At 50.2% G+C, this 26,949-nt stretch overlaps 1 protein-coding gene across 1 annotated transcript in view; it reads left to right on the top strand.

Moving 5' to 3' along the window:
- The first annotated feature begins 132 nt into the window (after positions 1-132).
- The window catches only part of LOC135057011 (oocyte zinc finger protein XlCOF6.1-like), a 77,927-nt gene continuing 51,110 nt past the window's right edge, over positions 133-26,949 (top strand). Inside the window, exons 1-3 of the mRNA XM_063962871.1 lie at positions 133-223; positions 2,958-3,084; positions 3,495-3,762. Coding sequence (XP_063818941.1) covers positions 3,007-3,084; positions 3,495-3,762 — 346 coding nt within the window. The 5' untranslated portion in view covers positions 133-223; positions 2,958-3,006. The remainder of the gene's footprint in view (positions 224-2,957; positions 3,085-3,494; positions 3,763-26,949) is intronic.

Raw genomic sequence — 26,949 nt, forward strand, 5'->3', positions numbered from 1 at the left:
CCCACGAGGCAGCAGGAGCAGAGAGCAGCCATTGCTGTGTCTGGCAGCAGGTAATGATATTATTATTATTATTATTCTATAGGCTGAGCAGCTCTGGTGTCAGGGTGCTGTACTACAGGAGGAGCAGCCTCTGGTGCCTTGTTATAGTGCAGCTGGAGCAGCCTGTGGTGCTGCATTATGGGCTGTGTAGCAGGGGTGAGGATATAGGGCAGCACACCCCTCTGTGAGTATATATGTATGTATGAATGGGAGCTATGTGTGTAATATGTATGTGTATAGGGAGGAGAGTGATGGTGACATTTATACTCCGAGTAATAATGGGGAATGACAGTCTCAGTATCTCGTGTGTATTATACACAGAAAGTCACTTATCCGGAAACACCACGCTCTGTCCTCTGTCGCTTATTACACTTATTATTACTTATTATGTGTATCTGGCACTACTAGGGGAATTGTGTATCTGGCACTACTAGGGGCATTATGTGTATCTGGCATTATACTGGGGAAAATTATGTGTATATGGCATACTGGAGGAATTATATGTATATGGCATTATACTGGAGGCATTATGTGTATATGGCATTATACTGGACGCATTATGTGTATATGGCATTATGTTTAAGGGGCATTACAATGTGGGGCATATTGTCTAATGGGCATTATGGTGAGTGGTATAATGTAAGGGGCATTACGGTGTGTGGCATAATGTCTAAGGGGCATTACTATAAGGATGAAAAATTAAAAATAATTTAAGGGGTATGAATCAGGATTTTTTTTTCCTGTGGTAGCCAATGTCTAAGTGTGCAGGTTGCAAAACTGTGGTATTATTATTAATAATATTATTATTATTATTATTATTATTAATAATAATATTAAATTTTATTTATAATACGCCACAAGTGTTTCGCAGCGCCGTACAAAGGATAGTACAGGGAGACAAAACTTAGCATTACAGTAAATAAATAAGAAAAATAGAGTACGGGTAGCAAAGAGCACCACAATTCTCAAAACCTAATACAGCTTAGATGTAAGTAGCGAGGGAGTAATCACCGTGCTACTTGGGGCTGGCGGCCATAGATAGAGATGAGTCTTTACCAGCAGGAGAAAAAGCGGGTAAAGATGGTCGCTGAGTAGGAGAGAGCTGCGAGTGAAATGTGTCGAGAAGAGGGCTTTGACAAGAAGAGGAAAGAGGGCCCTGCTCTGAAGAGCTAACAATCTAATGGGGAGGGGCGACAGACAGATGACATGAGGTGCAAGCAGGCAGGAGGTAGCCTGATGACAGTATGTTAGCAAAGCAGAGATGTTCAAGGCATGAGGCAGGGGGATGGAGGAGCAGCCAAAGGACTAGGTTATTCTTTGGAGGGGTACGCTTTGATGATTAGGTGGGTTTTCAGTGCTCGTTTGAAGCTTTGCAAGGTCGGGAGTCTAATGGAGCGGGGGAGTGCGTTCCACTGAAGGGGTGCAGCACGGGCAAAGACGTGAACTCGAGCATGGAAAGCAGTGACCAGGGCAGAGGAGAGGCGACAGTCATTGGCCTACCATAGGGCGGGAGGGAGTGTGAAGAGAGATGAGGTTGGAGGTCTAATCTCAAGTTGTGAGGACAGGAGAGGAGCATTGGTGTAACATTATACAGTGCCGCTATGTATGATGCTGAGCATTCTAATGAGGCTGGTTCTAAGTTTGTCATTTACCCCGAGCTGGGGCCGCAGGGCAGGACTGGCTATTACTAGAAACACAACAAGGAGGTTGAATGGTCCTTCTCCTCATTAATTTAGGCCAATTTGGAACGTACAGTAGGAGAGAGAGTAAACCTAGTACAATGAGTGCTACAGTGTGTACTGGATGGATCAGCCTGTGATCACACTATTACATGTGTATCTGGGTAGCAGCAGAATAACGAGGACGGTCAGTAGCTGCTCAGTACTCAGATGGTGCATAGTTAGGAGGCTGCGTGCTGGAGGAGGCAGACAGCACACTGGTGTTGATGGAAGCACTGATTACAGCAGGAGCAGGTGGTAACTCTAGCAGCAGAATGATGAGTACTGGATGGATCAGTCTGTGATCACACTATTACATGTGTATCTGGGTAGCAGCAGAATAACGAGGACAGTCAGTAGCGGCTCAGTACTCAGATGGTGCATAGTTAGGAGGCTGCGTGCTGGAGGAGGCAGACAGCACACTGGTGTTGATGGAAGCACTGATTACAGCAGGAGCAGGTGGTAACTCTAGCAGCAGAATGATGAGTACTGGATGGATCAGTCTGTGATCACACTATTACATGTGTATCTGGGTAGCAGCAGAATAACGAGGACAGTCAGTAGCGGCTCAGTACTCAGGTGGTGCAGGGTTAGGAGGATGCGTGCTGGAGGAGGCAGACAGCACACTGGTGCGGATAGAAGCGCTGATTACAGCAGGAGCAGGTGGTAACTCTAGCAGCAGAATGATGAGTACTGATGCAGGCTGAGCCCACAGGAATGAGAACACTCAGGTAAATGAATGGAGAGGTCGGAGCTCATTAGCCGGGATCTGCTTCTGCCACAGGGGACCAGGAGTCCTAGGAGACTTATTCTACTGACAACGTACAGGTGACAATGAGCAGTTTAGGTTGGGAGCTCTAGCTGTGGATTGGATGTGTGAGTCATGTGCAGCATAGGGATGCTGTGGATGGCTGGGAGCGCTCAGCTGACCTTAGGCAAGATGGTGACACCCTTGCTGTTCTGGATTGCAGCTACAGGAAAATCCTGATGTGATTGGTCAGCTATGTGCAAGCCAGTGAATCAGCAACGCTGGGTGGGGTGAGACGGTTTAGGTACTCGCTTTGTGACAATAGGGACCTGTAATAGACACTTACCAGGACTCTACGGCTTAGGGGGGGATGGAAGACTTAATGGTCACTCGGTGTTACATATATGACTGTTACTTGTGTTCTATGTGATGTGTATTATTTTTATTCCTAGACAATCCAGCTGTGAGGAGCGAGAGGTGTTATTACAAGGAGCACTCAGAATGGAAAATGACAAGAATGACCAGACTGATAGGATAATAAATCTCACACTGGAAATAATCTACCTGCTGACTGGGGAGGTGAGGAGATCTGGGAGTGTCACATTATCATCACTTATATTTATAGTAATAATACAGGGACATGACTGGGGAGGTGAGAGGGTCTGGGAGCGTCACAGTGACATGACTTATATCTTTAGCAATAATACAGGACATGACTGGGGAGGTGAGGGGATCTGGGAGCGTCACAGTGACATCACTTATAACTATAATAACAAAGGGATATGACTGGGGAGGTGAGGAGGTCTGGGCGCACCACAGTGGCATCACTTATAACTATAGTAATAATATAGGGACATGACTGGGTAGGTGAGTGGATCTGGCAATGTCACAGTGACATCACATATCTATAGTAATAATGCAGGGACATGACTGGGGAGGTGAGGGGATTGTGAAATGTATACAATGATAGTGTACTTTACAATCCACAGGGTTACACAGTAGTGAAGAAGACATCCATTGAGTGTGAAACATCCATCAGCCATCTGTGTGTGTCAGGAGGACTGAGCAGGACCCAAAGCCTCGTCACGGTGCCTCCACCTCACTCACTGATACATGAGCGGCACAATGACCTGAAGATCCTGGATCTCACCAACAAGATCATTCAGCTGCTGACTGGAGAGGGGACTGCTGGGAATGGGACATTGTACAGTGATCAGCAGTGTAAGGAGGATGAAATCCCTACAGATATCAGCACAGGTGAGTAATAAGCACTTGTTACAGAATTTGGGCGTTGTATATTCTACTTGCTCAGAAACTACAGCAGTCTCTTATCCTTCACCCTTCTCTGTCAGTACAAACTAATGAGGGAAACGTATCTACCTAGCGGAGGAGTCAGAAGCCATCAGCCAATATTATACTCCTGCTCTCCCCCTCACATCATGTTACTGTGTGTTACCAGCCCAGAGATCTGACCAGTCTCCTCCTCACACTCTCTGGTGTATCTCATACATCAGGAGTCATCAGCCCCTATTATACTCCTGCTCTTCCCCTCACATCATGACACTGTGTGTTACCAGCCCAGAGATCTGACCAGTCTCCTCCACACACTCTCTTTGGTGTATCTTAAGCCCCGACCCCTATATACATCACTGTGATTCCCGTAGTCCTCCAGTCCTACCTGCATCACATAGGAAGCTGGTAGGATGTGGTAGAGCAGCCTACTCTTCTGGGAGAATAGGGAAGTGGGAACTGAGGCACTCTGCAATGCAGGCTAGACATACTGCATTTAGGAGCTGAGCCAGGAGACCATTCCCAGTACAAAGAGGTTTCTGGCAATATGCGACCAGCTGACTGAATCACGTCACTGGATTTGCTGGAGCCTGGTTTATCAGAGTGGATCATACGATGTAATTCAAAATGTCTGCACCCATGAAGCTAAACAGCAGAGACTGGGGGTGAGTCAGGTGTGGTTGGAGTTGCTATCACCTACATAGAATGTAATGCTCCTGCTGCTTTACTGGTCCCAGCTGCATCCTAGGACACAGTATCGGATCTTCCCTGGCACCATCGGCCGGCTGCATGACCCATGTGATTGTACAAGCCAGCCTCCGCAAGTCCTACCAAGAGGCATAGAAAGCTCTGTCCCCTGTAGGATCCTGACCTCTTCCCTCCCCCACAGTGTTGGTGATACGCAGACCTGTACTGCACATGTACAGTATGTCCCAGCGCATGTGTAAATGACCAAACATCGATGTTCGGTACTCTGCCCTGTGCGACTCTGGTTCCTCGGGACCCGAATCACCCCCACTGTACAGTATATAGATGGTGACACAGGTAAGTGCGGCTACTGCCTGGCTTATATAGTTGCTTCCTTTGTGCCTTAAATAATGAGCACAGGAGACATTTCTGCAGCATGGTGAGATCACATGTGCTGGGGACAAGTCTGTATGGTGAGATCACATGTGCTGGGGAACACGTCTGTATGGTGAGATCACGTGCTGGGGACAAGTCTGTATGGTGAGATCACATGTGCTGGGGACAAGTCTGTATGGTGAGATCACATGTGCTGGGGACAAGTCTGTATGGTGAGATCACATGTTCTGGGGGAACACGTCTGTATGGTGAGATCACATGTGCTGGGGGAACACGTCTGTATGGTGAGATCACATGTGCTGGGGAACACGTCAGTATGGTGAGATCACATGTGCTGGGGGAACACGTCAGTATGGTGAGATCACATGTGCTGGGGGAACACGTCTGTATGGTGAGATCACATGTGCTAGGGGACAAGTCTGTATGGTGAGATCACATGTGCTGGGGGAACACGTCTGTATGGTGAGATCACATGTGCTGGGGGAACACGTCTGTATGGTGAGATCACATGTGCTGTGGGGAACACGTCAGTATGGTGAGATCACATGTGCTGGGGGAACACGTCTGTATGGTGAGATCACATGTGCTAGGGGACAAGTCTGTATGGTGAGATCACATGTGCTGGGGGAACACGTCAGTATGGTGAGATCACATGTGCTGTGGGGAACACGTCTGTATGGTGAGATCACGTGCTGGGGGACAAGTCTGTATGGTGAGATCACATGCTGGGGAACACGTCAGTATGGTGAGATCACATGTGCTGGGGGACAAGTCTGTATGGTGAGATCACATGTGCTGGGGACAAGTCTGTATGGTGAGATCACATGTGCTGGGGACAAGTCTGTATGGTGAGATCACATGTGCTGGGGGACAAGTCTGTATGGTGAGATCACGTGTGCTGGGGGACACGTCTGTATGGTGAGATCACGTGTGCTGGGGACAAGTCTGTATGGTGAGATCACATGTGCTGGGGGAACACGTCTGTATGGTGAGATCACGTGTGCTGGGGACAAGTCTGTATGGTGAGATCACATGTGCTGGGGGAACACGTCTGTATGGTGAGATCACATGTGCTGGGGGACAAGTCTGTATGGTGGCCAACCTGTGGCTCATGAGCCGCATGTGAATCTTTCTTTATTCAAACGTGGCTCCCAACACTCTAAATCATGTGACCACAACAGATACAGAAACCGCTGCACTCCAGCCAGACACGCAGCAGCACTACAGGGACTGAAAACTGAAGGAGTCAGATACTAAAGGTGAGACGCCCACAAGCAAACATAGGACACATTAGGGACTGCTGCAATGGCATGAGATGATGGGGGAGCTGTAGTGATACATGAGGGTGGGCTAGAGTGACACATGGCAGAGCTGGCTGGAGAGACACAGGAGGGTCCTGGCTGGAGTGACACATTGGAGACCTGGCTGGAGTGACATAGGAGGGTGGTATCAGGAGTGACACATGGGAGATATGGCTGGAGTGACATAGGAGGGTGGTAGCAGGAGTGACACATGGGAGATATGGCTGGAGTGACATAGGAGGGTGGTAGCAGGAGTGACACATGGGAGATATGGCTGGAGTGACATAGGAGGGTGGTAGCAGGAGTGACACATGGGAGATATGGCTGGAGTGACATGGGAGAGCTGGCTGGAGTGACATAGGAGGCTGGTAGCAGGAGTGACACATGGGAGATATGGCTGGAGTGACATAGGAGGGTGGTAGCAGGAGTGACACATGGGAGAGCTGGCTGGAGTGACATAGGAGGGTGGTAGCAGGAGTGACACATGGGAGAGCTGGCTGGAGTGACATAGGAGGGTAGTAGCAGGAGTGACACATGGGGGAGCTGGCTGGAGTGACATAGGAGGCTGGTAGCAGGAGTGACACAGGGGGGAGCTGGCTGGAGTGATATAAGAGGGTGGTATCAGGAGTGACACATGGGAGATATGGCTGGAGTGACATAGGAGGGTGGTAGTAGGAGTGACACATGGGAGATATGGCTGTAGTGACATAGGAGGGTGGTAGCAGGAGTGACACATGGGAGATATGGCTGGAGTGACATAGGAGGGTGGTAGCAGGAGTGACACATGGGAGATATGGCTGGAGTGATATAAGAGGGTGGTAGCAGGAGTGACACATAGGAGAGCTGGCTGGAGTGACATAGGAGGGTGGTAGCAGGAGTGACACATGGGAGATATGGCTGGAGTGACATAGGAGGGTGGTAGCAGGAGTGACACATGGGAGATATGGCTGGAGTGACATAGGAGGGTGGTAGCAGGAGTGACATGGGAGATATGGCTGGAGTGACATAGGAGGGTGGTAGCAGGAGTGACACATGGGAGATATGGCTGGAGTGATATAAGAGGGTGGTATCAGGAGTGACACATGGGAGATATGGCTGGAGTGACATAGGAGGCTGGTAGCAGGAGTGACACATGGGAGAGCTGGCTGGAGTGACATAGGAGGGTGGTAGCAGGAGTGACACATGGGAGATATGGCTGGAGTGATATAAGAGGGTGGTAGCAGGAGTGACACATGGGAGAGCTGGCTGGAGTGACATAGGAGGGTGGTAGCAGGAGTGACACATGGGAGATATGGCTGGAGTGATATAAGAGGGTAGTAGCAGGAGTGACACATGGGGGAGCTGGCTGGAGTGACATAGGAGGGTGGTAGCAGGAGTGACACATGGGAGATATGGCTGGAGTGATATAAGAGGGTGGTATCAGGAGTGACACATGGGAGATATGGCTGGAGTGACATAGGAGGGTGGTAGCAGGAGTGACACATGGGAGATATGGCTGGAGTGATATAAGAGGGTGGTAGCAGGAGTGACACATGGGAGAGCTGGCTGGAGTGACATAGGAGGGTGGTAGCAGGAGTGACACATGGGAGATATGGCTGGAGTGATATAAGAGGGTGGTAGCAGGAGTGACACATGGGAGAGCTGGCTGGAGTGACATAGGAGGGTGGTAGCAGGAGTGACACATGGGGGAGCTGGCTGGAGTGACATAGGAGGGTGGTAGCAGGAGTGACACATGGGAGATATGGCTGGAGTGATATAAGAGGGTGGTATCAGGAGTGACACATGGGAGATATGGCTGGAGTGACATAGGAGGGTGGTAGCAGGAGTGACACATGGGAGATATCGCTGGAGTGATATAAGAGGGTGGTAGCAGGAGTGACACATGGGAGATATGGCTGGAGTGACATAGGAGGGTGGTAGCAGGAGTGACACATGGGAGATATGGCTGGAGTGATATAAGAGGGTGGTATCAGGAGTGACACATGGGAGATATGGCTGGAGTGACATAGGAGGGTGGTAGCAGGAGTGACACATGGGAGATATGGCTGGAGTGATATAAGAGGGTGATAGCAGGAGTGACACATAGGAGAGCTGGCTGGAGTGACATAGGAGGGTGGTAGCAGGAGTGACACATGGGAGATATGGCTGGAGTGATATAAGAGGGTGGTAGCAGGAGTGACACATGGGAGAGCTGGCTGGAGTGACATAGGAGGGTGGTAGCAGGAGTGACACATGGGGGAGCTGGCTGGAGTGACATAGGAGGGTGGTAGCAGGAGTGACACATGGGAGATATGGCTGGAGTGATATAAGAGGGTGGTATCAGGAGTGACACATGGGAGATATGGCTGGAGTGACATAGGAGGGTGGTAGCAGGAGTGACACATGGGAGATATCGCTGGAGTGATATAAGAGGGTGGTAGCAGGAGTAACACATGGGAGATATGGCTGGAGTGATATAAGAGGGTGGTAGCAGCAGTGAAACATGGGAGATATGGCTGGAGTGACAGGAGGGTGGTAGCAGGAGTGACACATGGGAGAGCTGGCTGGAGTGACATAGGAGGGTGGTAGCAGGAGTGACACATGGGGGAGCTGGCTGTAGTGACATAAGAGGGTGGTAGCAGGAGTGACACATGGAAGATATGGCTGGAGTGACATAGGAGGGTGGTAGCAGGAGTGACAAATGGGGGAGCTGGCTGGAGTGATATAAGAGGGTGGTAGCAGGAGTGACACATGGAAGATATGGCTGGAGTGTGGAGGGTGGTAGCAGGAGTGACACATGGGAGATATGGCTGGAGTGACATAGGAGGGTGGTAGCAGGAGTGACACATGGGAGAGCTGGCTGGAGTGATATAAGAGGGTGGTAGCAGGAGTGACACATGGGAGAGCTGGCTGGAGTGATATAAGAGGGTGGTATCAGGAGTGACACATGGGAGACACATGGAGTGACACATGGGAGATATGGCTGGAGTGATATAAGAGGGTGGTAGCAGAAGTGACACATGGGTGAGCTGGCTGGAGTGACATAGGAGGGTGGTAGCAGAAGTGACACATGGGTGAGCTGGCTGGAGTGACATAGGAGGGTAGTAGCAGGAGTGACACATGGGAGAGCTGGCTGGAGTGACATAGGAGGGTGGTAGCAGGAGTGACACATGGGGGAGCTGGCTGGAGTGATATAAGAGGGTGGTATCAGGAGTGACACATGGGAGATATGGCTGGAGTGACATAGGAGGGTGGTAGCAGGAGTGACACATGGGAGATATGGCTGGAGTGATATAAGAGGGTGATAGCAGGAGTGACACATAGGAGAGCTGGCTGGAGTGACATAGGAGGGTGGTAGCAGGAGTGACACATGGGAGATATGGCTGGAGTGATATAAGAGGGTGGTATCAGGAGTGACACATGGGAGATATGGCTGGAGTGACATAGGAGGGTGGTAGCAGGAGTGACACATGGGAGATATGGCTGGAGTGATATAAGAGGGTGGTAGCAGCAGTGAAACATGGGAGATATGGCTGGAGTGACAGGAGGGTGGTAGCAGGAGTGACACATGGGAGAGCTGGCTGGAGTGACATAGGAGGGTGGTAGCAGGAGTGACACATGGGGGAGCTGGCTGGAGTGACATAAGAGGGTGGTAGCAGGAGTGACACATGGGAGATATGGCTGGAGTGACATAGGAGGGTGGTAGCAGGAGTGACAAATGGGGGAGCTGGCTGGAGTGATATAAGAGGGTGGTAGCAGGAGTGACACATGGAAGATATGGCTGGAGTGACATAGGAGGGTGGTAGCAGGAGTGACACATGGGAGATATGGCTGGAGTGACATAGGAGGGTGGTAGCAGGAGTGACACATGGGAGAGCTGGCTGGAGTGATATAAGAGGGTGGTAGCAGCAGGAGTGACACATGGGAGAGCTGGCTGGAGTGACATAGGAGGGTAGTAGCAGGAGTGACACATGGGGAAGCTGGCTGGAGTGACATAGGAGGGTGGTAGCAGGAGTGACACATGGGAGATATGGCTGGAGTGACATAAGAGGGTGGTAGCAGGAGTGACACATGGGAGATATGGCTGGAGTGACAAATGGGGGAGCTGGCTGGAGTGATATAAGAGGGTGGTAGCAGGAGTGACACATGGAAGATATGGCTGGAGTGACATAGGAGGGTGGTAGTAGGAGTGACACATGGGAGATATGGCTGGAGTGACATAGGAGGGTGGTAGCAGGAGTGACACATGGGAGAGCTGGCTGGAGTGACATAGGAGGCTGGTAGCAGGAGTGACACATGGGAGATATGGCTGGAGTGACATAGGAGGGTGGTAGCAGGAGTGACACATGGGAGAGCTGGCTGGAGTGACATAGGAGGGTGCTAGTAGGAGTAGTGATGTGCACCGGAAATTTTTCGGGTTTTGGTTTTGGATTCGGTTCCGCGGCCGTGTTTTGGATTCGGACGCGTTTTGGCAAAACCTCCCTGTAAATTTTTGGTCGGATTCAGGGTTTTTTTTTTACAAAAAACCCTCAAAAACAGCTTAAATCATAGAATTTGGGGGTCATTTTGATCCCATAGTATTAACCTCAATAACCATAATTTCTCTGACGTCCTAAGTGGATGCTGGGACTCCGTAAGGACCATGGGGAATAGCGGCTCCGCAGGAGACAGGGCACAAAAAGTAAAAGCTTTAGGACTAGCTGGTGTGCACTGGCTCCTCCCCCTATGACCCTCCTCCAAGCCTCAGTTAGATTTTTGTGCCCGGCCGAGAAGGGTGCAATCTAGGTGGCTCTCCTGAGCTGCTTAGAGTAAAAGTTTAGACTTAGGTTTTTTTATTTTCAGTGAGTCCTGCTGGCAACAGGCTCACTGCATCGAGGGACTAAGGGGAGAAGAAGCGAACTCACCTGCGTGCAGAGTGGATTGGGCTTCTTAGGCTACTGGACATTAGCTCCAGAGGGATCGATCACAGGCCCAGCCATGGATGGGTCCCGGAGCCGCGCCGCCGGCCCCCTTACAGAGCCAGAAGACAGAAGAGGTCCAGAAATCGGCGGCAGAAGACGTCCTGTCTTCAGTAAAGGCAGCGCACAGCACTGCAGCTGTGCGCCATTGCTCTCAGCACACTTCACACTCCGGTCACTGAGGGTGCAGGGCGCTGGGGGGGGGCGCCCTGAGACGCAATATAAACACTTTTTTTGGCAAAATATACATCACATATAGCTCCTGGGCTATATGGATGTATTTAACTCCTGCCAGTTTTTCTGTAAAAAGCGGGAGAAAAGGCCGCCGAGAAGGGGGCGGAGCCTATCTCCTCAGCACACAAGCGCAATTTTCCCTCACAGCTCCGCTGGAAGGACGACTCCCTGACTCTCCCCTGCAGTCCTGCACTACAGAAACAGGGTAAAAAAGAGAGGGGGGGCACTAATTTGGCATATATAAACTACATAGCAGCTATAAGGGAGAAACACTTATATAAGGTTGTCCCTATACATATTATAGCGCTCTGGTGTGTGCTGACAAACTCTCCCTCTGTCTCCCCAAAGGGCTAGTGGGGTCCTGTCCTCTATCAGAGCATTCCCTGTGTGTGTGCTGTGTGTCGGTACGTGTGTGTCGACATGTATGAGGAGGAAAATGGTGTGGAGGCAGAGCAATTGCCGGTAATAGTGATGTCACCCCTTAGGGAGTCGACACCTGACTGGATGGTCTTTAAGGAATTACGTGATAGCGTCAGCACTTTGCAAAAGACTGTTGATGACATGAGACAGCCGGCAAATCAATTAGTGCCTGTTCAGGCGTCTCAAACACCGTCAGGGGCTCTAAAGCGCCCTTTACCTCAGTCGGTCGACACGGACACTGACTCCAGTGTCGACGGTGAAGAAACAAACGTATTTTCCAGTAGGGCCACACGTTACATGATCACGGCAATGAAGGAGGTTTTGCATATTTCTGACACTACAAGTACCACAAAAAGGGGTATTATGTGGGGTGTGAAAAAACTACCTGTAGTTTTTCCTGAATCAGATGAATTAAATGAGGTGTGTGATGAAGCGTGGGTTTCCCCCGATAAAAAACTGCTAATTTCTAAAAAATTATTGCCATTATACCCTTTCCCGCCAGAGGTTAGGGCGCGCTGGGAAACACCCCCTAGGGTAGATAAAGCGCTCACACGCTTATCAAAACAAGTGGCGTTACCGTCTCCTGATACGGCCGCCCTCAAGGAACCAGCTGATAGGAAGCTGGAAAATATCCTGAAAAGTATATACACACATACTGGTGTTATACTGCGACCAGCAATCGCCTCAGCCTGGATGTGCAGTGCGGGGGTAGCTTGGTCGGAGTCCCTGACTGAAAATATTGATACCCTGGACAGGGACAGTATATTATTGACTATAGAGCATTTAAAAGATGCATTTCTATATATGCGAGATGCACAGAGGGATATTTGCACTCTGGCATCAAGAGTAAGTGCGCTGTCCATTTCTGCCAGAAGTTGTTTATGGACACGACAGTGGTCAGGTGATGCGGATTCCAAACTGCACATGGAAGTATTGCCGTATAAAGGAGAGGAGTTATTTGGGGTCGGTCTATCGGACCTGGTGGCCACGGCAACAGCTGGGAAATCCACCTTTTTACCCCAGGTCACCTCTCAGCAGAAAAAGACACCGTCTTTTCAACCTCAGTCCTTTCGTCCCCATAAGGGCAAGCGGGCAAAAGGCCACTCATATCTGCCACGCGGTAGAGGAAGGGGGAAAAGACTGCAGCAGGCAGCCTCTTCCCAGGAACAGAAGCCCTCCCCCGCTTCTGCCAAGTCCTCAGCATGACGCTGGGGCCTTACAAGCGGACTCAGGTACGGTGGGGGGTCGTCTCAAGAGTTTCAGCGCGCAGTGGGCTCACTCGCAAGTGGACCCCTGGATCCTGCAGGTAGTATCTCAGGGGTACAGATTGGAATTCGAGACATCTCCCCCTCGCCGGTTCCTGAAGTCTGCTTTACCAACGTCTCCCTCCGACAGGGAGGCGGTATTGGAAGCCATTCACAAGCTGTATTCCCAGCAGGTGATAATCAAAGTACCCCTCCTACAACAGGGAAAGGGGTATTATTCCACACTGTTTGTGGTACCGAAGCCGGACGGCTCGGTGAGACCTATTCTAAATCTGAAGTCCTTGAACACTTACATACAAAGGTTCAAAATCAAAATGGAGTCACTCAGAGCAGTGATAGCGAACCTGGAAGAAGGGGACTATATGGTGTCTCTGGACATCAAGGATGCTTACCTCCATGTCCCAATTTGCCCTTCTCACCAAGGGTACCTCAGGTTCGTGGTACAGAACTGTCACTATCAGTTTCAAATGCTGCCGTTTGGATTGTCCACGGCACCCCGGGTCTTTACCAAGGTAATGGCCGAAATGATGATTCTTCTTCGAAGAAAAGGCGTCTTAATTATCCCTTACTTGGACGATCTCCTGATAAGGGCAAGGTCCAGAGAACAGTTGGAGGTCGGAGTAGCACTATCTCAAGTAGTACTACGACAGCACGGGTGGATTCTAAATATTCCAAAATCGCAGCTGAGTCCGACGACACGTCTGCTGTTCCTAGGGATGATTCTGGACACAGTCCAGAAAAAGGTGTTTCTCCCGGAGGAGAAAGCCAGGGAGTTATCCGAGCTAGTCAGGAACCTCCTAAAACCAGGCCAAGTGTCAGTGCATCAATGCACAAGGGTCCTGGGAAAAATGGTGGCTTCTTACGAAGCGATTCCATTCGGCAGATTCCACGCAAGAACTTTTCAGTGGGATCTGCTGGACAAATGGTCCGGATCGCATCTTCAGATGCATCAGCGGATAACCCTGTCTCCGAGGACAAGGGTGTCTCTTCTGTGGTGGTTGCAGAGTGCTCATCTTCTAGAGGGCCGCAGATTCGGCATTCAGGACTGGGTCCCGGTGACCATGGATGCCAGCCTTCGAGGCTGGGGAGCAGTCACACAGGGAAGAAATTTCCAGGGAGTGTGGTCAAGCCTGGAGACTTCACTTCACATAAATATACTGGAGCTAAGGGCAATTTACAATGCTCTAAGCCTAGCAAGACCTCTGCTTCAAGGTCAGCCGGTGTTGATCCAGTCGGACAACATCACTGCAGTCGCCCACATAAACAGACAGGGCGGCACAAGAAGCAGGAGGGCAATGGCGGAAGCTGCAAGGATTCTTCGCTGGGCGGAAAATCATGTGATAGCACTGTCAGCAGTGTTCATTCCGGGAGTGGACAACTGGGAAGCAGACTTCCTCAGCAGGCACGACCTCCACCCGGGAGAGTGGGGACTTCATCCGGAAGTCTTCCACATGATTGTGAACCATTGGGAAAAACCAAAGGTGGACATGATGGCGTCCCGCCTCAACAAAAAACTAGACAGGTATTGCGCCAGGTCAAGGGACCCTCAGGCAATAGCTGTGGACGCTCTGGTAACACCTTGGGTGTTACAGTCAGTGTATGTGTTCCCTCCTCTGCCTCTCATACCCAAGGTACTGAGAATTATAAGACGGAGAGGAGTAAGAACTATACTCGTGGCTCCGGATTGGCCAAGAAGGACTTGGTACCCGGAACTTCAAGAGATGCTCACAGAGGACCCGTGGCCTCTGCCGCTAAGAAGGGACCTGCTTCAGCAAGGACCCTGTCTGTTCCAAGACTTACCGCGGCTGCGTTTGACGGCATGGCGGTTGAACGCCGGATCCTGAAGGAAAAATGCATTCCGGAGGAAGTCATCCCTACCCTGATCAAAGCCAGGAAGGAGGTGACCGCACAACATTATCACCGTATTTGGCGAAAATATGTTGCGTGGTGTGAGGCCAGGAGGGCCCCGACGGAGGAATTTCAACTGGGTCGATTCCTGCATTTCCTGCAAACAGGAGTGTCTATGGGCCTCAAATTGGGGTCCATTAAGGTTCAAATTTCGGCCCTGTCGATTTTCTTCCAGAAAGAATTGGCTTCAGTTCCTGAAGTCCAGACGTTTGTCAAGGGAGTACTGCATATACAGCCCCCTTTTGTGCCTCCAGTGGCACCGTGGGATCTCAATGTAGTTCTGGGATTCCTCAAATCACATTGGTTTGAACCGCTCAAATCTGTGGATTTGAAATATCTCACATGGAAAGTGACCATGCTGCTGGCCCTGGCCTCGGCCAGGCGAGTGTCAGAATTGGCGGCTTTATCTTACAAAAGCCCATATCTGATTTTCCATTCGGACAGGGCAGAACTGCGGACCCGTCCCCAGTTTCTCCCTAAGGTGGTGTCAGCGTTTCACCTGAACCAACCTATTGTGGTGCCTGCGGCTACTAGGGACTTGGAGGACTCCAAGTTGCTAGACGTTGTCAGAGCCCTAAAAATATATATTTCAAGGACGGCTGGAGTCAGAAAGTCTGACTCGCTGTTTATACTGTATGCACCCAACAAGCTGGGTGCTCCTGCTTCTAAGCAGACGATTGCTCGTTGGATTTGTAGTACAATTCAGCTTGCACATTCTGTGGCAGGCCTGCCACAGCCAAAATCTGTAAATGCCCACTCCACAAGGAAGGTGGGCTCATCTTGGGCGGCTGCCCGAGGGGTCTAGGCTTTACAACTTTGCTGAGCAGCTACTTGGTCAGGGGCAAACACGTTTGCAAAATTCTACAAATTTGATACCCTGGCTGAGGAGGACCTGGAGTTCTCTCATTCGGTGCTGCAGAGTCATCCGCACTCTCCCGCCCGTTTGGGAGCTTTGGTATAATCCCCATGGTCCTTACGGAGTCCCAGCATCCACTTAGGACGTCAGAGAAAATAAGAATTTACTTACCGATAATTCTATTTCTCGTAGTCCGTAGTGGATGCTGGGCGCCCATCCCAAGTGCGGATTGTCTGCAATACTTGTACATAGTTATTGTTACAAAAATCGGGTTTTTATTGTTGAGAGCCATCTTTGCAGAGGCTCCTCTGTTATCATGCTGTTAACTGGGTTCAGATCACAGGTTGTACAGTGTGATTGGTGTGGCTGGTATGAGTCTTACCCGGGATTCAAAATCCTTCCTTATTGTGTACGCTCATCCGGGCACAGTATCCTAACTGAGGCTTGGAGGAGGGTCATAGGGGGAGGAGCCAGTGCACACCAGCTAGTCCTAAAGCTTTTACTTTTTGTGCCCTGTCTCCTGCGGAGCCGCTATTCCCCATCGTCCTTACGGAGTCCCAGCATCCACTACGGACTACGAGAAATAGAATTATCGGTAAGTAAATTCTTATTTTCCACTCATTTTCAGTCTATTCTGAACACCTCACAATATTGTTTTTAGTCCTAATATTTGCACCGAGGTCGCTGGATGACTAAGCTAAGCGACACAAGTGGCCGACACAAACACCTGGCCCATCTAGGAGTGGCACTGCAGTGTCAGACAGGATGGCACTTCCAAAAAATAGTCCCCAAACAGCACATGATGCAAAGAAAAAAGGAGGTGCACCAAGGTCGCTGGATGGCTAAGCTAAGCGACACAAGTGGCCGACGCAAACACCTGGCCCATCTAGAAGTTGCACTGCAGTGTTACACATGATGGCAAACTGTGCAAAACTGAAATGCACCACAGGTATGAATGGATAGAATACTTGACGACACAGAGGTAGGTAGAGTAGTGGCCTACTGTACCATACTGCTATATATTATATACTGGTGGTCAGCAAGCTGTGCAAAACTGAAATGCACCACAGGTATGGATGGATAGTATACTTGACGACACAGAGGTAGGTAGAGCAGTGGCCTACTGTACCATACTGCTATATATTATATACTGGTGGTCAGCAAAATTATGCACTGTACTCCTACTATATATATAACAATGCAGCACTGATATGGAGCGGTTTTAAGGCAGAGAACGTATAATACTGGTGGTCACTGGTCAGCAAAACTCTGCACTGTACTCCTCCTATATAATACTGCTGGTCCCCAGTCCCCACAATAAAGCAGTGTGAGCACAGATATTTGCAGCACCCTGAGCACAGATATGGAGCGTTTTTCAGGCAGAGAACGTAGATTTCTCTATCGTCCTAAGTGGATGCTGGGGTTCCTGAAAGGACCATGGGGAATAGCGGCTCCGCAGGAGACAGGGCACAAAAAAGTAAAGCTTTTACCAGATCAGGTGGTGTGCACTGGCTCCTCCCCCTATGACCCTCCTCCAGACTCCAGTTAGATTTTGTGCCCGAACGAGAAGGGTGCAATCTAGGTGGCTCTCCTAAAGAGCTGCTTAGAGAAAGTTTAGCTTAGGTTTTTTACTTTACAGTGAGTCCTGCTGGCAACAGGATCACTGCAACGAGGGACTTAGGGGAGAAGTAGTGAACTCACCTGCGTGCAGAGTGGATTTGCTGCTTGGCTACTGGACACTAGCTCCAGAGGGACGATCACAGGTACAGCCTGGATGGTCACCGGAGCCGCGCCGCCGGCCCCCTTGCAGACGCTGAAGAGAGAAGAGGTCCAAAATCGGCGGCTGAAGACTCCTGAGTCTTCATAAAGGTAGCGCACAGCACTGCAGCTGTGCGCCATTTTCCTCTCAGCACACTTCACACAACAGTCACTGAGGGTGCAGAGCGCTGGGGGGGGCGCTCTGAGAGGCAAATAAAAACCTTATTAGAGGCAAAAAATACCTCACATATAGCCCACAGAGGCTATATGGAGATATTTAACCCCTGCCTAACTTCAAAAATAGCGGGAGACGAGCCCGCCGGAAAAGGGGCGGGGCCTATCTCCTCAGCACACAGCGCCATTTTCTCTCACAGAAAAGCTGGAGAGAAGGCTCCCAGGCTCTCCCCTGCACTGCACTACAGAAACAGGGTTAAAACAGAGAGGGGGGGCACGGATTTTGGCGATATTGTATATATATAAAAGATGCTATAAGGGAGAAACACTTATATAAGGTTGTCCCTATATAATTATAGCGTTTTTGGTGTGTGCTGGCAGACTCTCCCTCTGTCTCCCCAAAGGGCTAGTGGGTCCTGTCCTCTGTCAGAGCATTCCCGGTGTGTGTGCTGTGTGTCGGTACGTGTGTGTCGACATGTATGAGGACGATGTTGGTGAGGAGGCGGAGAAATTGCCTGTAATGGTGATGTCACTCTCTAGGGAGTCGACACCGGAATGGATGGCTTATTTAGAGAATTACGTGAGAATGTCAACACGCTGCAAGGTCGGTTGACGACATGAGACGGCCGACAATCTATTAGGACCGGTCCAGGCGTCTCAGAAACACCGTCAGGGGTTTTTAAAAAACGCCCATTTACCTCAGTCGGTCGACACAGACACAGACACGGACACTGAATACAGTGTCGACGGTGAATAAACAAACGTATTTCTCATTAGGGCCACACGTTAAGGGCAATGAAGGAGGTGTTACGTGTTTCTGATACTACAAGTACCACAAGAAAGGGTATTATGTGGGAGTGAAAAAACTACCTGTAGTTTTTCCTGAATCAGATAAAATAAAATGAAGTGTGTGATGATGCGTAGGGTTATCCCGATAGCAAATATTGGCGTTATACCCTTTCCCGCCAGAAATTAGGGTACGTTGAGAAACACCCCTTAGGGTGATAAGGCGCTCACACGCTTATCAAGTGGCGTTACCGTCTCCAGATACGGCCGCCCTCAAGGAGCCAGCTGATAGGAAGCTGGAAAAATATCCTACAAAGTATATACACACATACGGTGGTTATACTGCGACCAGCGATCGCCATCAGCCTGGAGATGCAGTGCTGGGTTGGCTTGGTCGGATTCCCTGACTGAAAATATTTTATTCATGTAGAGCATTTAATAGGATGCATTCTATATATATGTATGTGAGATGCACAGAGGGATATTTGCTCTCTGGCATCAAGATAAGTGCGTTGTCCATATCTCCCAGAAGATGTCAGGGACACGACAGTGGTCAGGTGATACAGATCCCATACGGCAGATGGAAGTATTGCTGTATAAAGGGAAGGAGTTATTTGGGGGTCGGTCCATCGGACCTGGGGACCACAGCAACAGCTGGGAAATCCAACCTTTTTTACCCCAAGTTACATCTCAGCTAAAAAAGACACCGTCTTTTCAGCCTCAATCTTTCCTTTCCCATGAGGGCATGCAGGCAAAAGGCCAGTCATATCTGCCCAGACATAGAGGTAAGGGAAGTAGACTGCAGCAGGCAGCCCTTTCCCAGGAAAAGAAGCCCTCCACCGCGTCTGCCAAGTCCTCAGCATGACGCTGGGGCCGTGCAAGCGGACTCAAGGTGGGGGGGTAGTCTCAAGAGTCTCAGGGCGCAGTGGGATCACTCGCAAGTTGACCCCTAGATCGTACGAGTATTATCCCAGGGGTAAAGATTGGAGAGTCGAGACATCTTCTCCTCGCAGGTTCCTGAAGTCTGCTTTACCAACGGCTCCCTCCGACAGGGAGGCAGCATTGGAAACAATTCACAAGCTGTATATCCAGCAGGTGATAATCAAAGTACCCCTCCTACGACAAGGAAAAGGGTATTATTTTTCCACACTATATTGTGGTACTGAAGCCAGACGGCTTGGTGACACATAGTCTAAATCTAAAATGTTTTGAACACTTACATAAAAGGTTCAAATCGAGATAAAGTCACTCAGAGCAGTGATAGCGAACCGGAAAAAAGGGGACTATATGGTGTCCCTGGACATCAAGGATTACCTCCATGTCCAAATTTTGTCCTTCTCATCAAGGGTACCTCTGGTTCGTGGTACAGAACTGTCAATATCAGTTTCAGACGATGCCGTTTGAATTATCCACGGCACCCCGGGCCTTTTTACCAAGGTAATGGCCGAAAAGATGTTTCTTCAAAGAAAAAAGGCATCTAAATTATCCCTTACTTGCACGACCTAAAAAGGGCAAGTTCCAGAGAACAGTTGGAGGTCGGAAGAGCACTATCTAAAGTAGTTCTTCGACGGCACGACTGGATTCTAAATTTTCCAAGAATCGCAGCTGTTTTCCGACGATACGTCTGCTGTTCCTAGGGATGATTCTGGACACGGTTCAGAAAAAGGTTTTTCTTCCCGAGGAAAAAGCCAAGGAGTTATCCGACCTGTCAGGAACCTCCTAAAACCAGGAAAGGTGTCTGTACATCAATGCACAAGAGTCCTGGGAAAAATGGTGGCTTTTTACGAAGCAATTCCATTCGGCAGATTCCATGCAAGAATTTTCCAAAGGGATCTGTTGGACAAATGGTCAGGGTCGCATCCTCAGATGCACCTGCGAATAACCCTGTCGCCAAGGACAAGGGTATATCTTCTGTGGTGGTTGCAAAAGGCTCATCTATTGGAGGGCCGCAGATTCGGCATACAGGATTTGATCCTGGTGACCACGGACGCCAGCCTGAGAGGTTGGGGAGCAGTCACACAAGGAAGAAACTTCCAGGGGGTATGGACGAACCTGGAAAAGTCTCTTCACATAAACATTCTGGTACTAAGAGCAATCTAAAATGCTCTAAGCCAGGCGGAACCACTCCTGCAAGGAAAACCGGTGTTGATTCAGTCGGACAACATCACGGCGGTCGCCCATGTAAACAGACAGGGTGGCACAAGAAGCAGGAGTGCAATGGCAGAAGCTGCCAAGATTCTTCGCTGGGCGGAGAATCACGTAATAGCACTGTCAGCAGTGTTCTTCCCGGGCGTGGACAACTGGGAAGCAGACTTCCTCAGCAGACACGATATTCACCCGGGAGAGGGGGGTCTTCATCCAGAAGTCTTCCACATGCTAATAAACTGTTGGGAAAGACCAATGGTAGACATGATGGCGTCTCGCCTCAACAAGAAACTGGACAAGTATTGCGCCAGGTCAAGAGATCCACAGGCAATAGCTGTGGACGCACTGGTAACACCTTGGGTGTACAAATCAGTATATGTGTTTCCTCCTCTGCCTCTCATACCAAAGGTATTGAAGATTATACGGTAAGGAGGAGTAAGAACAATACTAGTGGCTCCGGATTGGCCAAGAAGGACTTGGTACCCGGAACTTCAAGAGTTGGTCACGGACGAACCGTGCCCTCTACTTCTGAGAAGGGACCTGCTACAACAGGGTCCCTGTCTCTTTCAAGACTTACCGCGGCTGCGTTTGACGGCATGGCGGTTGAACGCCAGATCCTAAAAGGGAAAGGCATTCCAGAAGAAGTCATTCCTACCTTGATTAAGGCAAGGAAGGAAGTCACCGCGAAACATTATCACCGCATTTGGCGAAAATATGTCGCGTGGTGCGAGGATCGGAGTGTTCCGACGGAGGAATTTCAACTGGGTCGTTTCCTACATTTCCTACAATCAGGATTGTCTATGGGTCTCAAATTGAGATCTATTAAGGTTCAAATTTCGGCCCTGTCAATATTCTTCCAAAAAGAATTGGCCTCAGTTCCTGAGGTACAGACTTTTGTTAAAGGAGTACTGCATATACAGCCTCCTGTGGTGCCTCCGGTGGCACCGTGGGATCTAAATGTAGTTTTAGATTTCCTCAAATCCCATTGGTTTGAACCATTGAAAAAGGTGGATTTTAAATATCTCACATGGAAAGTGACTATGTTACTGGCCCTGGCTTCCGCCAGGAGAGTATCTAAATTGGCGGCTTTATCTTATAAAAGCCCTTATCTAATCTTCCATTCGGATAGGGCAGAACTGAGGACTCGTCCGCATTTTCTCCCTAAGGTGGTATCAGCGTTTCACCTGAACCAACCTATTGTGGTGCCTGCGGCCACTGGCGACTTGGAGGACTCCAAGTTGTTGGACGTTGTCAGAGCCTTAAAAATATACATTTCAAGGACGGCTGAAGTCAGAAAATCTGACTCGCTGTTGATACTATATGCACCCAACAAGTTGGGTGCCCCTGCTTCTAAGCAGACGATTGCTCGTTGGATTTGTAACATAATTCAACTTGCTCATTCTGTGGCAGGCCTGCCACAGCCTAAATCTGTTAAGGCCCATTCCACAAGGAAGGTGGGCTCATCTTGGGCGGCTGCCCGAGGGGTCTCGGCATTACAATTCTGCCGAGCAGCTACGTGGTCGGGGGAAAACACGTTTGTAAAATTCTACAAATTTGATACCCTGGCAAAAGAGGACTTGGAATTCTCTCATTCGGTGCTGCAGAGTCATCCGCACTCTCCCGCCCGTTTGGGAGCTTTGGTATAATCCCCATGGTCCTTTCAGGAACCCCAGCATCCACTTAGGACGATAGAGAAAATAAGAATTTACTTACCGATAATTCTATTTCTCGGAGTCCGTAGTGGATGCTGGGCGCCCATCCCAAGTGCGGATTATCTGCAATACTGTACATAGTTATTGTTAACAAATTCGGGTTATATTGTTAAGGAGCCATCTTTAAGAGGCTCTTTCTGTTATCATACTGTTAACTGGGTTTAGATCACAAGTTGTACGGTGTGATTGGTGTGGCTGGTATGAGTCTTACCCGGGATTCAAATTGCCTCCCTTATTGTGTACGCTCGTCCGGGCACAGTACCTAACTGGAGTCTGGAGGAGGGTCATAGGGGGAGGAGCCAGTGCACACCACCTGATCTGGTAAAAGCTTTACTTTTTTGTGCCCTGTCTCCTGCGGAGCCGCTATTCCCCATGGTCCTTTCAGGAACCCCAGCATCCACTACGGACTCCGAGAAATAGAATTATCGGTAAGTAAATTCTTATTATTTGCAGCACACTGAGCACAGATATTTGCAGCCCCCTGAACATAGACGAACCGAACCCGCTCATCACTAAGTAGGATTGACACATGGAAGAGCTGGCTAGAGTGACACGTGGGAGAGCTAGCAGGAGTGATACAGGGGAGCTGGCTGGAGTGACACAGCAGGGTTTTGGCAGTACTGACACGTGGGAGAGCTGGCTGGAGTGACACGGGGGAGCTGACTGAAGTGACATAGGAGGGTTCTAGCAGGAGTAATACATGGAAGAGCTGGCTGGAGTGACTGGAGGGTGTTGGCTGGAGTGACACATGGGGGAGCTGGCTGGAGTGACACGGGGGAGCTGACTGAAGTGACATAGGAGGGTCCTAGCAGGAGTAATACATGGAAGTGTTGGCTGGAGTGACTGGAGGGTGTTGGCTGGAGTGACACATGGGGGAGCTGGCTGGAGTGACACGGGGGAGCTGACTGAAGTGACATAGGAGGGTCCTAGCAGGAGTAATACATGGAAGAGCTGGCTGGAGTGACTGGAGGGTGTTGGCTGGAGTGACACATGGGGGAGCTGGCTGGAGTGACACATGGGGAAGCTGACTGAAGTGACATAGGAGGGTCCTAGCAGGAGTAATACATGGAAGAGCTGGCTGGAGTGACTGGAGGGTGTTGGCTGGAGTGACACATGGGGGAGCTGGCTGGAGTGACACAGCAGGGTCTTGGCAGTAATGACACATGAGGGAGCTGGCTGGAGTGACACAGCAGGGTCTTGGCAGTAGTTACACATGGGAGAGCTGGCTGGAGTGCCACGGGGGAGTTGGCTGAAGTGACATAGGAGGTTGTTAGCAGGAGTGACACATGGGGGAGCTGAAGTTTATTATGTGAATCTGGCTTTTTCAATTATTTTTTGTGAAAGTGGCTTTTTCAATGGATCTGGCTTTAAAAATGTATTTTATGTCGTTCTGGCATTTTCAATATATTTTATACCAGGGGTGTGGTCTAGTAGGCACAAGGCCACATTCCATTTTTGCATGCGCACCATCTGCTCGATGTCGGCTCTTTGACGTACCTAACAAGGTTTTTTGACTCTTTGTCACTGACTGGTTGGCCATCCCTGGCTTGGACCCTTCTTATTGACCCCTATACTGCTGAGGATTTTCTTACCTATGTACTAAGGTCCGTTATTCACACGCTGATGTCACGTTGCTGATGCCTGTACCCGGGTGCCTGTGTGCAGTATATATAGTACCCCTCAGCCCTGTCCTGCACGCTCATGTCACGTTACTGATGCCTGTACCCGGGTACCTGTGTGCAGTATATATAGTACCCCTCAGCCCTGTCCTGTCCTGCACGCTGATGTCACGTTACTGATGCCTGTACCCGGGTACCTGTGTGTAGTATATATAGTACCCCTCAGCCCTGTCCTGTCCTGCACGCTGATGTCACGTTACTGATGCCTGTATCCGGGTACCTGTGTGCAGTATATATAGTACCCCTCAGCCCTGTCCTGCACGCTGATGTCACGTTACTGATGCCTGTACCCGGGTACCTGTGTGCAGTATATATAGTACCCCTCAGCCCTGTCCTGTCCTGCACGCTGATGTCACGTTACTGATGCCTGTACCCGGGTACCTGTGTGCAGTATATATAGTACCCCTCAGCCCTGTCCTGTCCTGCACGCTGATGTCACGTTACTGATGCCTGTATCCGGGTACCTGTGTGTAGTATATATAGTACCCCTCAGCTCTGTCCTGTCCTGCACGCTGATGTCACGTTACTGATGCCTGTACCCGGGTACCTGTGTGCAGTATATATAGTACCCCTCAGCCCTGTCCTGTCCTGCACGCTGGTGTCACGTTACTGATGCCTGTACCCGGGTACCTGTGTGCAGTATATATAGTACCCCTCAGCCCTGTCCTGCATGCTGATGTCACGTTACTGATGCCTGTACCCGGGTACCTGTGTGCAGTATATATAGTACCCCTCAGCCCTGTCCTGTCCTGCACGCTGATGTCACGTTACTGATGCCTGTACCCGGGTACCTGTGTGCAGTATATATAGTATCCCTCAGCCCTGTCCTGTTCTGCACGCTGATGTCATGTTACTGATGCCTGTACCCGGGTACCTGTGTGCAGTATATATAGTACCCCTCAGCCCTGTCCTGTCCTGCACGCTGATGTCACGCTGCTGATGCCTGTACCCGGGTACCTGTGTGCAGTATATATAGTACCCCTCAGCCCTGTCCTGTTCTGCACGCTGATGTCACGTTACTGATGCCTGTACCCGGGTACCTGTGTGCAGTATATATAGTACCCCTCAGCCCTGTCCTGCACGCTGATGTCACGTTACTGATGCCTGTACCCGGGTACCTGTGTGCAGTATATATAGTACCCCTCAGCCCTGTCCTGCACGCTGATGTCACGTTACTGATGTCTGTACCCGGGTACCTGTGTGCAGTATATATAGTACCCCTCAGCCCTGTCCTGTCCTGCGCGCTGATGTCACGTTGCTGATGCCTGTACCCGGGTACCTGTGTGCAGTATATATAGTACCCCTCAGCCTTGTCCTGCGCGCTGATGTCACGTTACTGATGCCTGTACCCGGGTACCTGTGTTTAGTATATATAGTACCCCTCATCCCTGTCCTGTCCTGCGCGCTGATGTCACGTTGCTGATGCCTGTACCCGGGTACCTGTGTGCAGTATATATAGTACCCCTCAGCCCTGTCCTGCGCGCTGATGTCACGTTACTGATGCCTGTACCTGTGTGCAGTATATATAGTACCCCTCAGCCCTGTCCTGTCCTGCACGCTGATGTCACGTTGCTGATGCCTGTACCTGTGTGCAGTATATATAGTACCCCTCAGCCCTGTCCTGCGCGCTGATGTCACGTTACTGATGCCTGTACCCGGGTACCTGTGTGCAGTATATATAGTACCCCTCAGCCCTGTCCTGTCCTGCACACTGATGTCACGTTGCTGATGCCTGTACCCGTGTACCTGTGTGCAGAATATATAGTACCCCTCAGCCCTGTCCTGTCCTGCACGCTGATGTCACGTTACTGATGCCTGTACCCGGGTACCTGTGTGCAGTATATATAGTACCCCTCAGTCCTGTCCTGCACGCTGATGTCACGTTACTGATGCCTGTACCCGGGTACCTGTGTGCAGTATATATAGTACCCCTCAGTCCTGTCCTGCACGCTGATGTCACGTTACTGATGCCTGTACCTGTGTGCAGTATATCTAGTACCCCTCAGCCCTGTCCTGCACGCTGATGTCACGTTACTGATGCCTGTACCCGGGTACCTGTGTGCAGTATATATAGTACCCCTCAGTCCTGTCCTGCACGCTGATGTCACGTTACTGATGCCTGTACCCGGGTACCTGTGTGCAGTATATCTTGTACCCCTCAGCCCTGTCCTGTCCTGCACACTGATGTCACGTTGCTGATGCCTGTACCCGTGTACCTGTGTGCAGTATATATAGTACCCCTCAGCCCTGTCCTGTATCCTGCACGCTGATGTCACGTTACTGATGCCTGTACCCGGGTACCTGTGTGCAGTATAGTACCCCTCAGCCCTGTTCTGTCCTGCACTCTGATGTCACGCTGCTGATGCCTGTACCCGGGTACCTGTGTGCAGTATATATAGTACCCCTCAGTCCTGTCCTGTCCTGCACGCTGATGTCACGTTACTGATGTCTGTACCCGGGTACCTGTGTGTAGTATATATAGTACCCCTCAGCCCTGTCCTGTCCTGCACGCTGATGTCACGTTACTGATGCCTGTACCCGGGTACCTGTGTGCAGTATATATAGTACCCCTCAGCCCTGTCCTGTCCTGCACGCTGGTGTCACGTTACTGATGCCTGTACCCGGGTACCTGTGTGCAGTATATATAGTACCCCTCAGCCCTGTCCTGTCCTGCACGCTGATGTCACGTTACTGATGCCTGTACCCGGGTACCTGTGTGCAGTATATATAGTATCCCTCAGCCCTGTCCTGTTCTGCGCGCTGATGTCATGTTACTGATGCCTGTACCCGGGTACCTGTGTGCAGTATATATAGTACCCCTCAGCCCTGTCCTGTCCTGCACGCTGATGTCACGCTGCTGATGCCTGTACCCGGGTACCTGTGTGCAGTATATATA

The sequence above is a fragment of the Pseudophryne corroboree genome, chromosome 3 (assembly GCF_028390025.1).
Source record: "Pseudophryne corroboree isolate aPseCor3 chromosome 3, aPseCor3.hap2, whole genome shotgun sequence".
NCBI lineage: Eukaryota > Metazoa > Chordata > Amphibia > Anura > Myobatrachidae > Pseudophryne > Pseudophryne corroboree.